The 15,895-nt window shown below is 37.9% G+C and overlaps 1 protein-coding gene across 3 annotated transcripts in view; it reads right to left on the reverse strand.

Annotated features, from left to right (window-relative positions):
* mvb12bb (multivesicular body subunit 12Bb) overlaps nt 1-15,895 on the reverse strand; it is a 119,068-nt gene that overhangs the window by 5,173 nt on the left and 98,000 nt on the right. For 2 of the 3 annotated variants that reach the window (XM_062049591.1, XM_062049590.1), the window contains exon 9: nt 12,708-12,767. The exons of the other annotated variant lie outside the window; for it this stretch is intronic. In XM_062049591.1, the coding sequence (XP_061905575.1) occupies nt 12,708-12,767 (60 nt within the window). The remainder of the gene's footprint in view (nt 1-12,707; nt 12,768-15,895) is intronic. 3 annotated transcript variants of the gene reach the window in all.

Below are 15,895 nucleotides of genomic sequence, written 5' to 3' on the forward strand. Positions count from 1 at the left end.
AATATGTGACATGTTGTCTTCATTAATTCCACCTCCATTTGGAGCTGGCCCTCTCACGGCACACACACACACACACACACCCCCATGTGTACATCTCTGCCTCCAATGCATCCGCACATAGGAAGACACGGCTAACTCCCAAAAGCAATGCCGAAAAGCCATCAGGCATAGGTGCTAATGAAAACCTTGTCATGTGCACACACACACACACACACACACACACACACGCTTCACTCATCCTCACACATTCTCCCTATATGAACTCAAATCATTAAGCCAGCCGCCAAAGAGTATTTTTCAGCGGCGCAAACCACATGAAGACGTCCCTTTAAATCACGTACTAATTAACACTTAAAAAGACACAAATTAGATATGCGTGGCTAAAAGCAATTATAATATCCGCAAGTTTTGCGAGTCATTTGGGAAATGAAAAGAATGCCTAATTGCTGGAACCAACATCATTGAAGACATGGCTTAAGTGAGGCCTGCTAGGAAATGGTCTTATCTACAAGTGTCCCAACAGTTTTCCTCAATTACACGTGCACACGTGCTGTATGTGAGCCTAGATTAGTGGTTCTTAACCTGGGTTCGATCGAACCCTATAGGGGTTCGGTGAGTCGGCCTCAGGGGTTCGGTGGAGCCTACGCCGCGGAGGTCAAGACACACCCGACTCATCTTGTAAATAAAAACTTCTCCCTATCGGCGTACTGTGGATACCCCCAACAATGTTCCCTCTAATTTTCCATCCGATTTGCAGGTGTGTAATTTGTTGTGAGTTTATGCACTGAGTTGGTTTGGTTCTTTGAACGGTTCATTTTGTGCACCAGTAAAAAAACATACAACTTAAAAAAAACGTTTAATGTTTCACTAAAGAAGGGTTTGGTGAATGCGCATGTGAAACTGGTGGGGTTCGGTACCTCAAACAAGGTTAAGAACCACTGGCCTAGAGTGCACATCTCTTTAATGAATTCATATTTTTAGAAGAATTTAAGTTCCATCCTAAAACTCATTTGTATACGCTAGCCTTTAAATAGACCCCCCTTTTAGACCAGTTGATCTGCCGTCTCTCTTTTCTGCTCTGCCGCCCTCTCCTGCGTGGAGAGGTTATCCAATCCAATCCACTTTATTTGTATTGCACATTTAAACAACAACACATTTTTCCAAAGTGCTGCACAACTATATTAAAAACAATATTCAAATATTATACTTAGCTCCACCAAAGACTGAATAAAAACAAAACAAATAAATATAAAACCAATATAAAAATAACTACCGTATTTTTCGGATTAGAAATCACAGTTTTTTCCATAGTTTGGCCATAGTTTGGTGCGATTTATACTCAGTCTGGAGCGACTTATGTGTGAAATTATTATCACATTACCGTAAAATATCAAATCATATTATTTAGCTCATTCACGTAAGAGACTAGACGTATAAGATTTCATGGGATTTAGCGATTAGGAGTGACAGATTGTTTAGTAAACGTATAGCATGTTCTATATGTTGTAGTTATTTGAATGACTCTTACCATAATATGTTACGTTAACATACCAGGCACGTTCTCAGTTGGTTATTTATGCGTCATATAACGTACACTTATTCAGCCTGTTGTTCACTATTCTTTATTTATTTTAAATTGCCTTTCAAATGTCTGTTCTTGGTGTTGGATTTTATCAAATAAATGTTCCCAAAAAATGCGCCTTATACTCCAGTGCGACTTATATATGTTTTGTTTCCTCTTTATTATGCATTTTCGGCCGGTGCGACTTATACTCCGGAGCGACTTATACTCCGAAAACTACGGTAAACGATTGAAAGGCTAAAACCAATTAAAACAATACATAGAAATCAACATTTAAAAACACAGAGGACCACACAACTCATGTAGTGTTAAAAGCCAGAGAATAAAAGTGGGTCTTGAGACGCGACTTAAAACACGCCACTGTGGGAGCAGTTCGAACATGGAGGGGCAGAGTGTTCCAGAGCTTAGGGCCGACCACAGAGAAGGCCCCGTCTCCCCTGGTTTTAAGTCTCGTCTTCGGCACCACGAGCTGGAGATGGCTCTCGAACCTCACATTTGGATGAGGTCCGAGATATAATGAGGTGTCAGTCCTTGCAAATCTTTAAAAGCAAACAGCAAGATTTTAAAATAAGTTCTAAAATGAACAGGTTACCTGCTCAGTGGCCTTGTGGTTAGAGTGTCAGCCCTGAAATCGGTAGGTCGTGAGTTCAAACCCCGGCCGAGTCATAACAAAGACTATAAAAATGGGACCCATTACCTCCCGGCTTGGCACTCAGCATCAAGAGTTGGAATTGGGGGTTAAATCACCAAAATGATTCCCGAGCGCGGCCACCGCTGCTGCTCACTGCTCCCCTCACCTCCCAGGGGGTGGAACAAAGGGATGGGTCAAATGCAGAGAGTAATTTCACCACACCTAGTGTGCGTGTGACTATCAGTGGTACTTTACTTTAACTTTTATTAGGTGACCACAGATGTCAGGACCTGTGGACCACTCCTCATTGGATCCCATTGGGTTGAGTTTTTTCTTGCCCTGATGTGGGATCTGAGCCGAGGATGCCGGTGTGGCTTGTGCAGCCCTTTGAGACACGTGTGATTAAGGGCTATATGAACAAACTTTGATTGATTGATTGATTGATTTTGAATGGGGTTAGAAACGAGCCTATTAGAGACAAAGTGTCACTTGTTTAGACGGACACTACAGTCACAGGACCTAAGACGAAAACCTTCACAGGTTAGCAACTTCATTACGAATTAAGTTGTTCTTAATTTGTTTTACACCTATAATCGAACCCCATAAGGATTCTGCAGGCTTTTTTTTTGTGATTGGTAGGCCTAAAATGTCTGATTTTGCAGCATTTTCAAAAAGTCGTGATGTTTTAAGACTTATTGTTTTCATTGTAATTACACTCCCTGGTGATTTTATGTATTTACAAATAATATTTAAGTGTTTTTTTGAACCCAAAAAGCACAGGATTTTAAGACATTTCAGAATGTTATTCTTTTAACAGATACAATTTACATTTATTTAAATGTAAAGAAGTTCTTCCCCAAAACATAAAATGGGAAGACTTTGCTGAAATTTTCACTCTGGAATTACAAAGGGGAGATATGCTGAAGAAAAAGTGATTCATGACAAAATATAAACAAATAGACTAAGAAAAGTATTAGACCAACACAGGTTTGAATCCTGTTTTTAAAAATGTATGTTTAATAATGTTAAAATTGTTATTTTGCAAATGTTTCTAACAATTTATTTTGATAACATTTATTTTAGTGCGAAACTTCGTATTGAATTCTAGTGTGGTTTATAAAGTATGAAAACAATTTCACACGTGTGTGTGTGTATATATATATATGTATGTGTATATATATATATATATATATATATATATATATATATATATATATATATATATATATATATATATATACACACACATACATATATATATATATATATATATATATATATATATATATATATATATATATATATATATATATATATATATATATATATATACACACACACACACATATATATATATATATATATGTATATATATATATATATATATATATATATATATATATATATATATATATATATATATATATATATATATATATATATATATATATATACATACACACACACACGTGTGAAATTGTTTTCATACTTTATAAACCACACTAGAATTTAATACGAAGTTTCGCACTAAAATAAATGTTATCAAAATAAATTGTTAGAAACATTTGCAAAATAACAATTTTAACATTATTAAACATACATTTTTAAAAACAGGATTCAAACCTGTATAGGTAGGGAGAGTCCTGGCAAGTATGCATTCATCTTAGTTTGTCCAAGATGTGTTGTCGTAGCCAGAAATTAGCCTTTGCCATTATGTTTAATGTGTCAGTTTTTGTATTTTGTTGAGCCCTACAAAGTGTTTATGCTGTAAGCAATGTCGTTATTTTTGCACCAGCTGTTTGAATGTAACGTGCATCTTGGTTGTGGTTCTGATTATTTGGATGTGTTGAAATCACCATGTAAAATCACAAATGTTAATCAGTAGCATGTATCTAGCATATCTAATGTAAATTAACATCATTTACAAAAGTGGAGCCTTACTTTTAAAAACGTTCTATCAATAATACTTGCTTTGTTGGCATGGGAAATAGCAACATTACAAAGAGGCAGTCTGTTAACACGCCTGTTTGCCTGCCAAGTGCTTGAGATAGTGTCAAGTCTGCAACGAATGTAACGTCTCGTGCAGTAAAGGTATCGAAACATGGTACCGTTAGATTTTACGTGAATCTGTACTATGTACAGTAGCATGAAATTAAATTTAGTCGTTAACAATGAAAATCTCTACATGTGTAAAAATGATGGAACACACTGTAGGTCACGGCTAGTTAAGAGATGATACACTTTATGGATAAAGAACATATTGAAAATGACCTCTGCATATACAGTAACTCATAAAGTGAAAACCGGTACACATCTAAACCAATTTATTTCAATATCTTTTAAAGGGAGAATGCAAGACATGAACCTTGGATATACTTTAGAGTAGTCAGTGTTGAGCTAGTGCAGATACTAGTAATGTCTATTGAGAGCATTTCCATTAAGTCGTCTTCAGTGGGGCTGGTCGATATATCGAATATACTCGAAATATCGTGGGTTTGTCTCTGTGTGATGTAGAAAAGGACTAGTTTGTGAGTACCGTATTTTTCGGATTATAAGTCGCAGTTTTTTTCATAGTTTGGCCGGGGGTGCGACTTATACTCAGGAGCGACTTATGTGTGAAATTATTAACACATTGCCGTAAAATATCAAATAATATTATTTAGCTCATTCACGTTAGAGACTAGACCAGGGGTCGGCAACCCGCGGCTCTAGAGCCGCATGTGGCTCTTTCGCGCCGCCCTAGTGGCTCTCTGGAGCTTTTTTAAAAATGTATGAAAAATGGAAAAAGATGAGGAAAAAAAAAAGAGTTTTTGTTTTAATATGGTTTCCGTAGGACAAACATGACGCAAACCTCCCTAATTGTTATAAATCACACTGTTGATATTAAACATGCTTCACTGATTTGAGTATTTGGCGAGCGCCGTTTTGTCCTACTAATTTTGGCGGTCCTTGAACTCACCGTAGTTTGTTTACAAGCTTACTTGCCAACCCTCCCGTTTTTAGCGGGAGAATCCCGATATTCAGCGCCTCTCCCGACAACCTCCCGACAGAGATTTTCTCCCGACAAACTCCCGGTATTCAGCCGGAGCTGGAGGCCACGCCCCCCCAAAAAAAAGTCTGCCGCAGCTGCGATTGGACCTGACCAGCCTCCGGGTACAAGTACTGGAGTACCAATTGCTTGCCAGGGAAGATCTTCCCCAGGAAGCAAGGATTAACCGGTTTTGGGCCATGCTAGGGAGAGATGGAAGATTCCACACTCTCGTGCATTTGATGAAAGCACTTTTGTGCGTGCCACACAGCAATGCATCATCAGAGAGGGTGTTCAGCATGGTTAGAAAAATAGTGACAGAGAATAGAAAGAGGATGGACGATTCAACCCTTAACAAAGCATTGTACTTTCAAGTACAACAATGAGTAGATGAGTGTTGTGTATGTGTGTGTGCGTGTATATGTGTAAATAAATGAACACTTTTATTTATATGATAAAATCAATATATATATATACATATATATATATATATATATATATATATATATATATATATATATATATATATATATATATATATATATATATATATATATATATATATATATATATATATATATATGTAACGGTGTAGAAACAGACGTTCATTATGCTTGATTAAATTATGAATGAAGTGTTGCAACAGCGTCTGTTGCTGGCGAGAAGTGGTATGTACTTTACCTGCGGGAAGTGCTCAGAACTGTGACGCCTTCTAATTGATAATCCCGTGACCCAAGTGGACTCACAGTCTCACAATTTGCACTGTTTTGCAGGACACTGTAATAAAATAAATTCATAATCCACCTGGTGCCAGTGATATGTTGAAGCGACAGCAGTGTGGAGCTGCATTTTGCCACATACAGTTGTGGACCGTCACATATATATATATATATATATATATATATATATATATATATATATATATATATATATATATATATATATATATATATATATATATATAGCTAGAATTCACTGAAAGTCAAGTATTTATATATATATATATATATATATATATATATATATATATATATATATATATATATATATATATATATATATATAAATATATATGAAATACTTGAGTTGGTGAATTCTAGCTGTAAATATACTCTCCTCTTAACCACGCCAATCTGGTAAAAAATGGAGGAAGAATTATTTCCCAAGAAAAACAGCACTGGGTCCATCGTCTGGCGGTGGTTTGGCTTCAAGCCGTAATATGTAAATATTAATTTGTAGCTTCATTTGAAAAGTCACCCGCTAGAGAATAAGGAGTGCTTGAAACTCCGCATGTCAACATCTCCGGCCGGTGCCACACCCAACAAAATGCCGAAGCAACCAGCACTGACCCAATTGAGCCTGGCGTCTTCCCTTCCCACATCAACACCGTATGAAAAAAATAGTCAACAACAGAAGGAGATAAGGTCCGCAGTAACCTACCACATAGCGAAGGTCATACACTATTTGATTTCCTATTATGCAGCTCAATTTTGTTTTTCAGTTTTTGAAATATCTTGTGTGACATCATGCACAAAAGTGCACTTTATTTGTTTTAAAAAATATTGTAGTGGCGTTCTGTACAAAAAGTGCACTTTAATTTAGTGTTGTTTTGATATGTCATCTTAGCATACTTGCCAACCTTGAGACCTTTAATTCAGGAGATTGGGGGCGTGTAGTTTGAGGTGGGCGGGGTTTGGTGGCAGCGGGGGTGTATATTGTAGTCCGGAAGAGTTAGGGATGCAAGGGATTCTGGGTATTTGTTCTGTTGTGTTTATGTTGTTTTACGGTGCGGATGTTCTCCCGAAATGTGTTTGCCATTCTTGTTTGGTGTGGGTTCACAGTGTGGCGCATATTTGTAACAGTGTTAAAGTTGTTTATACGGCTACACCCAGTGTGACCTGTATGGCTGTTGACCAAGTATGTCTTGCAGTCATTTCCGTGCAGTTTGCAGAAGCCGCATACATACATATTGTTGTCCGGGTGAAAATCGGGAGAAATTCAGGAGAATGGTTGCCCCGGGAGGTTTTCGGGAGGGGCACCGAAATTCGGGAGTCTCCCGGAAAAATCGGGAGGGTTGGCAAGTATGCATCTTAGTGACATCATGCACAAAAGTGCACTAATAGCTTGTTTTAAAATGTCCCTGACAATCTTGCACTTTCTGTTTTGAAATGACATGAATGTTCTTGCCACTGCTTAATAACTGTTTAATAAATACAGTTTTGGTAAATTGACTTAGTTGTGATTCCCCTCTCTACATGAAAGTTTAAAATTTGCATATATTAATGCAGTATGAACAAGAATGTTTTAATGTAGACACAAATAAGCATCATACTGGTGTGATTATATGCATCAAGTGTTAATTCAAGGCTAAGGCAAAATATTGAGATATATATCGTGTATCGTGACATGGCCTAAAAATATCGAGATATTAATAAAAGGCCATATCGCCCAGCCCTAGTCTTCAGCATGTATACTTTTTACTGTGAAATATAGTTTTTTCCTCGTGTGAATGCTTTAGTCATTTGCTTACAGGTGTATCTTGTTTTTTATTTATTTTGCAAATGTTTGTGTGCCATATTAGTGAAATTCTATCATAATATTTATAATATAATGATTACAAAGAGGGAAAATTACAACCACTTATTGCAACTTTCACTTTCTCCTGCAATTAAACACTGCACCTTCCATCGCAATTCATGGTAAAATGAAACCAAGCATCTAAAAAAAAAGCCCGCAAAATCCTGGGGGGACTGATAAATTGCTGTCGATGTTCAAAACTAACACTTACCGTATTTTTCGGACTATAAGTCGCATTTTTTTTCATAGTTTGGCCGGGGGTGCGACTTATACTCAGGAGCGACTTATGTGTGAAATTAATACATTACCATAAAATATCAAATAATATTATTTAGCTCATTCACGTAAGAGACTAGACGTATAAGATTTCATGGGATTTAGCGATTAGGAGTGACAGATTGTTTGGTAAACGTATAGCATGTTCTATATGTTATAGTTATTTGAATGACTCTTACCATAATATGTTACGTTAACATACCAGGCACGTTCTCAGTTGGTTATTTATGCGTCATATAACGTACACTTATTCAGCCTGTTGTTCACTATTCTTTATTTATTTTAAATTGCCTTTCAAATGTCTATTCTTGGTGTTGGGTTTTATCAAATAAATTTCCCCCAAAAATGCGACTTATACTCCAGTGCGACTTATATATGTTTTTTTCCTTCTTTATTATGCAATTTCAGCCGGTGCGACTTATACTCCGGAGCGACTTATACTCCGAAAAATACGGTAAGTTTATATGCAAATAAAGCAGAGTTGTAGGTTTGTTCAAATCCTGTGCTCTGAGGGGTTAAGGATACAAAAACACACTTAAAAATCACCATAAAATCACAAGTTGATGCAATATTGCCGGAACAAGTAAGCTTCCAAAGCATCACAGCATTTGCCGCAACTTTGTGAAAAAGCTGCCAGGCGAAAAGCAGACATTTTAGGCGGCAACGATCACAAAAACGCCTGTGAAATAGTGAAAGTACTGAATAGAGGGAAATACCCACCATGTACACTGCAAAAACTGAAATCTAAGTAAGATTAAATATCTCAAATAAGGGTGATATACGCTTATTTTCTGTCTGATAAGATAATTCTTCTCACTAAGCAGATTTTATGTTAGAGTGTTTTACTTGTTTTAAGGGTTTTGGTCCTAAATGACCTCAGTAAGATATTACAGCTTGTTGCTGAGATTTGATGACCTATATTGAGTAAATCATGCTTGAAACTAGAATATCAACTGTTGCAAAGCTGTGTCATCAACACTCACAAGTATAAAACTACTTTTTTAAAGTAATCCTTTCTTATTTCAAGCATGAAATAAAAAATCATGACTTTGACACAATTGTGTCTCATATTAAAACAGATGACAGCCAAATGGACTTTGCTGTTTTATTTTCAATGAAACAATAAAAAATACGTACTCATATAGTAGTACAGTTGGCACAGTACAGTAAACTGACAGTTAATATTTAAACATTTAAGATGTGACATTTCTAACAATTTTTAACAGAAATAGTTCATGCACATTCAGATGAATTCTTCAAAATTACAATTAAAACAATTTTGGCCTGGGGTCGGGCTGTATATATGCGCACTAATTGACTGAAAGAGCACGCACTTGGCGCAATGATGTCATGTTATCGATGGAAAAATGCATTTTTAGACCATATGATTTGCCTGAGCGGCTAGGAGACCCCGAGAGTAACAAGCGGTTGCCTTGTTGCCTTTTCATTAAGAACAATAAATTAGTTTTTAGTATAAGTTTGCTAGTTTCAAGAAATGTAATGCCGAGCGCATATCATTATGTCAAGATAATGGCACTAGCATTTACTTAATTTAAAGAATATTTTTCAACATATTGAGCGAAAAGGTTTTTTTTTTTCTACCAATAAAAGTGCACTTGTTATTAGTGAGAATATACTTATTTTAAGGTACTTTTGGGTCCATTGAAGTTACCTAATTTTACTTGTTTTGGACAAGCCAAATTTTCTTGTTCTATTGTCAGATAATTTTGCTTAGTTCAAATAAAATACCCCTAATTTTTGTATTTTTTTTTCTTGTTTTTGAACACTGACTTTTTGCAGTGTAGCAGAAAACCCCGGTAGAGGTGAGAACATGGGTCAAGCAAAATTCAGTTATATCTTGAGGATCTGTAAAATGTCGTAGAATTAGATTTTTCCGTCACAGTTTACAGGGTTTTATTATATTTCTATGTGAATAATTAATGGATCTTATTGAATAATCTGAAGGAGGGGTGTATCGACTGTTGAAGGTGCTAACCCTAATCAGAATGGTTTGGCCTTGGCTCATTCTTGTTATCTAAGGAAATCACCCATTGTCTTTGGCATGTTTGAAAAGTCTTCCTCGTGATATTGTCTCTTTTTTTTCTCCTGCAGATATCTCCCCGGTATAATAACATAAGGAAAGAGAAGTAAAATAACACAATGGTGAGGGATGCTTCCACTTGGAAACTAATTATCAAGCTAAGCTGCGACTTCATCCTCATCAGCCGGGCCCCACCATTAATCTTGTGCTGTCGTCCACTTCACTAAATCCAGCGTGTTACACTATCTTGCATTTACTTCATCAGCTCCAGCACGGCTGTAATTAATGATTTCTCATGCCCTTCCCTTCCCCAGCTCAGCTCGCCATGTGTCTGCCTGCTAATCACACTCACTAAAAAAAGAAAGGAAGGTGGTGAGGGAGCGACAAGTTGTGGAGGGAGAGACCGGAGCAGCCAGGTCGTATCTAGGTTGGGTTTACACACACACACACACACCTACACACACACACCATTAATACCTGCTTTGACAGTGAGCTTCAATCAGGTGACCGTATGACAGCATGGCGACTCTGTGTGATTTGGATAGTTTGTGACAGAAAACAGAGGCAGAGTGCAGAACAGACACCGGGGTTTGATGAGGGAGTGTTTTCTCTGTAACACATCTCAAACCCAACAGCACCTGTTCTTTTACAGTGGTCTGTCACTTCCTGGCAGTTCTGATACCACGGTGCTGTGCTAATGAGAGAGAAGGGGGGCGGTTGTCCCTCCATTAAAAACACACACAAATGCCGTACAACACACACACACACACACACGCCGGGTCTTAACCATTCCCGAAGGCTAGTGTTTCATCCGAAATGGGGAGGACATTGAGTGTGTTCGCCTGCTCGTGCATTCGGTGCGGATTCGTGAATTTTAAAGGCCTACTGAAATGAATTATTTTTATTTAAACGGGGATAGCACATCCATTTTATGTGTCATACTTGATCATTTCGCGATATTGTCATATTTTTGCTGAAAGGATTTAGTAGAGAACAACGACGATAAAGGTCGCAACTTTTGGTCGCTGATAAAAAAAAGCCTTGCATATACCGGAAGTAGCGTGACGTCACCGGAGGAAGGACTCCTCACATTTTCCCATTGTTTACATTGCAGCGAGAGAGATTCGGACCGAGAAAGCGACGATTACCCCATTAAATTTGAGCGAGGATGAACGATTCGTGGATGAGGAACGTGAGAGTGAAGGACTAGAGTGCAGTGCAGGACGTATCTTTTTTCGCTCTGACCGTAACTTAGGTACAAGGGTTCATTGGATTCCACACTTTCTCCTTTTTCTATTGTGGATCACGGATTTGTATTTTAAACCACCTCGGATACTATATCCTCTTGAAAATGAGAGTCGAGAACGCAAAATGGACATTCACAGTGACTTTTATCTCCACGACAATACATCGGTGAAGCACTTTAGCTATGGAGCTAACGTGATAGCATCATGCTTAAATGCAGATCGAAACAAAATAAATAAGCCCCTGACTGGAAGGATACACAGAAGATCAACAATACTACTATCAGGAGACACCGAACCAAACACTGGACCTGTAACTACACGGTTAATGCTGTGCCGCCTATCGAAGCCTAGCAATGCTGTTGCTAACAACGCCATTCAAGCTAACTTAGCTACGGGACCTCGTCAGAGCTATGATAAAAACATTAGCGCTCCACCTACGCCAGCCCTCATCTGCTCATCAACACCCGTGCTCACCTGCGTTCCAGCGATTGACGGCGCGACGAAGGACTTCACCCGATCATCGATGCGGTCGGCGGCTAGCGTCGGATAGCGCGTCTGCTATCCAACTCAAAGTCCTCCTGGTTGTGTTGCTGCAGCCGGCCGCTAATACACCGATCCCACCTACAGCTTTCTTCCTTTGCAGTCTTCATTGTTCATTAAACAAATTGCAAAAGATTCACCAACTCAGATGTCCAGAATATTGTGGAATTTTGCGATGAAAACAGAGCTGTTTGTATTGGGATACAGTGTGTCCGAATACTTCCGCTTCAACCCTTGACGTCACGCGCAAACTTCATCATACATAGACGTTTTCAAGCGGAAGTTTCCCGGGAAATTTAAAATTGCACTTCATAAGTTACCCCGGCCTTATTGGCATGTGTTGCAATGTTAAGATTTCATCATTGATATATAAACTATCAGACTGCGTGGTCGGTAGTAGTGGGTTTCAGTAGGCCTTTAACCATTCCTGCAGGCTAGTGTTTCATCCGAAATGGGGAGGAAATTGAGCGTGTTCGGTGCGGATGGCGCGGATTCGTGAATTTTAAAAGATCAAAACCTCTAGAACTCTACGCCGTTCCTAGAGATGCTAGATTGAACTGTTTGGGGGAAGAATTGGGGAATAGAAGTCAAGGGGTTTTGGAACAGTAGACAAAGCTTTTAAGAGGGAATGGCTGCCTCGCCGGCCATGCTTTTATTCAATTGGGGCTTAGTGGAGCCAACAGGGTCTCGCTGTCTCAGACACTTAATTACAAGCCCAAGATTGTTTGCTTTGCATTCTAGGCCAGCGGCGGCAGCTGCAGTCGAGCGTTGCAGCCTCTACTCACTTCGTCCTCGATCTGTGCCAGGGATTTGATCGTAATGCCCATTAAATTGACTCGCTGCATCTGAAATCAAAAGCATGGAGAGGAGGGAGAAGGGAAGAAAAAAAAAACACACAAGGAACATGGCGGTTAGGCTCATGGCTAAGTAAGCATGCTTAAAATCTTTAATCCTCTCCCTCTGTGTCAATACAAACCGGCTATGGTGACAACCGCCGCCAGCCAGCCAAATGGCCTGCATTGAGCCAGCTTTGCCTGAGTGCACGCATTCATCACTCAGGGTGGAGGCAAGGACAGCAGTGGATAGGATAGCAAAGGAAGGAATAATAGATGGAAGAAAAAGGCAAAGAAAGACGGGTGGAAGAGAAGAACGGAAAGCAGAGAGGACAAACAGAAAGGCAGCGATGGAAGGTAAAGGAGAGGAAAGACAGGGATTTTGGTGGACAGGAGAGGAGGAGGATGTCTAGGAAAATAGGAGAGATAGGTTAGGAAAGGTGAAAAAAACTAAGTTGTTGGTCAAGGAGAAGCACTAAAATATAATGCAGCTTCCAGGAGAAGTAATAGTACAGTATTGACCAGGGCCTTAACCAGCTAGGAGGTTCCAGAGGTACAGACCTCGGTATATGTGTCCCATCTTAAGCAGTGTACACACATCATAGTTATCAGGCAGGTTTTGAGCCTGAGATTTGTTAAGATTGATTTTAACCCCCTCCGATCTGCTCAGATAAACATTCAGAGCTGATAATCGAACATTTGTATTATTTACGATTATAAATCCTGTATGAGGTCAGCTCAGAGGATGCATAACCAATTAGGAAGGTAGCTGACATAAGAGGACACAAGTAAGAACGTAGTTCTAGGATTTTATTTATAATGACGCAGGCCTCGTACATATTCTCGTCCTTGCCTTTGGCTAAACAGGACTTCAGATTTCAGGACACGCAACTCTAATGGCCTGATTTACTAAGATCCAAATACCATGCATACATACATACATACATACATACATATATTAGGGCTGCAAATCTTTGGGTGTCCCATGATTCGATTCAATATCGATTCTTGGGGTCACGATTCGATTATAAATCGATTTTTTCGATTCAACGCGATTCTCGATTCAAAAACGATATTTTTCAGATTCAAAACAATTCTCTATTCATTCAATACATAGGATTTGAGCAGGATCTACCCCAGTCTGCTGACATGCAAGCAGTGTAGAAGAATTTTGTAAAAAGCTTTTATAATTGTAAAGGACAATGTTTTATCAACTAATTGCAATAATGTAAATTTGTTTTAACTATTAAATGAACCAAAAATAGGACTTATTTTATCTTTGTGAAAATATTGGACACAGTGTGTTGTCAAGCTTATGAGATGCGATGCAAGTGTAAGCCACTGTGACACTATTGTTCATTTTTATTGTATTATTATTATTTTTTTAATAAATGTCTAATGATAATGTCAATGAGGGATTTTTAATCACTGCTATGATGAAATTGTTACTAATGTTGATACTGTTGTTGATAATATTCATTTTTGTTTCACTACCTTTGGATTGTTCTGTGTCGTGTTTGTGTCTCCTCTCAATTGCTCTGTTTATTGCAGTTCTGAGTGTTGCTGGGTTGGGTTTGGTTTTGGAATTGGATTGCATTGTTATGGTATTGCTGTGTATTGTTTTGTTGGATTGATTAATACAAAATAAATAAATCAATAAAAAAAATCCCCCAAAAAATCGATTTTTGACATATGAGAATCGATACTGAATCGTACAACGTGAGAATGGCAATTTGAATTTGAATACATTTTTCCCACACCCCTAATATATATATATATATATATATATATATATATATATATATATATATATATATATATATATATATATATATATATATATATATATATATGTGTGTGTGTGTAACAACATTTAAAAAAAATACAGCAGTCACCAAAACGAATCAATTGAATTTGTTTTAATCAGCCCCTTAAGCCATTCAAAAGCATTACAATTATAAAAGGAAATTACTTGATACACAATATTTTTTATATTTTTTATTTGTTTATTTTTTATTGGTTTTGTTGTGATGTTCCTTTGTTTAGTGTTTTGTTCTGTTGTCAGTGCTCCTTGCTTGTCTTTGTTTACGTTCTTGTTACTAGGTGCGCTGAATACACACTTCTGTTTATTGATTAGTGTCCTCACCTGCTTCCAAGACTAATCACGCACCCTTATATACCCATTTCGCTGTTCACTCGGCGCAGGTATATTGTTCGCCTGATTTGACTTTTGGCATATCAGGTTTGGTGTTTTCACGTAGTTTGTATGCTACACGTGACTGCTTTTGTTGAAGACTTTATTATGCTAAGCTATGTTTTGCCTTGGGCTTCCTGTTCGTCTCCAAGCGACACACCCTTTTTAGTGTTATTGCCTTGTTATCGAAATTAAAAGAACCTTACCTTCATTCTGCTTCCTGTCCTTTTGCATCCTGGGAACAGGACCATCACTACTATGCGACCCGAACTCAACAGTAATACACATCCAATTAGCAAATGTAAATACCTGCCCACTGAATATTTGCCCACTTATGTGTTCCGTCCAATCGGTGATACCACACAATTTTGAAAGTCGGTTGCCATTTTCCATAGTTAATTTATTAAAGTTATTTTCTTGATCCTCTGTTGCTAATCCTCTTGCATATTTTGAAAAAAAAAAGCAAACTTTGCCACTCTTCCGAGACTAAAATGTGTGCATATTAACACCAATGTCATCACTGTTTGCAAACAGTACAAGGGTCTATACCAGTGGTTCTTAACCTGGGTTCGATCGAACCCTAGGGGTTCGGTGAGTCGGCCTCAGGGGTTCGGTGGAGGTCAAAACACACCCGACTCATCATGTAAATAACAACTTCTCCCTATCGGCGTATTACGGATACGGCAACAGCAGAAGTCACACTGATTTGCAGGTGTGTAATTTGTTGTGTTTATGCACTTTGTTGGTTTTGTTCTCTGAACAAGGTGATGTTCATGCACGCTTCATTTTGTGCACCAGTAAAAAAACATGGTAACACTTTAGTATGGGGAACTTATTCACCATTAATTATTTGCCTATTAACATGCAAATTAGTAACATATTGACTCTTAACTAGTCATTATTAAGTACTTATTAATGCCTGATTCGGCATGGCCTTATTATAACC

Source organism: Entelurus aequoreus, linkage group LG06 (genome assembly GCF_033978785.1).
Source record: "Entelurus aequoreus isolate RoL-2023_Sb linkage group LG06, RoL_Eaeq_v1.1, whole genome shotgun sequence".
NCBI classification, from domain to species: domain Eukaryota; kingdom Metazoa; phylum Chordata; class Actinopteri; order Syngnathiformes; family Syngnathidae; genus Entelurus; species Entelurus aequoreus.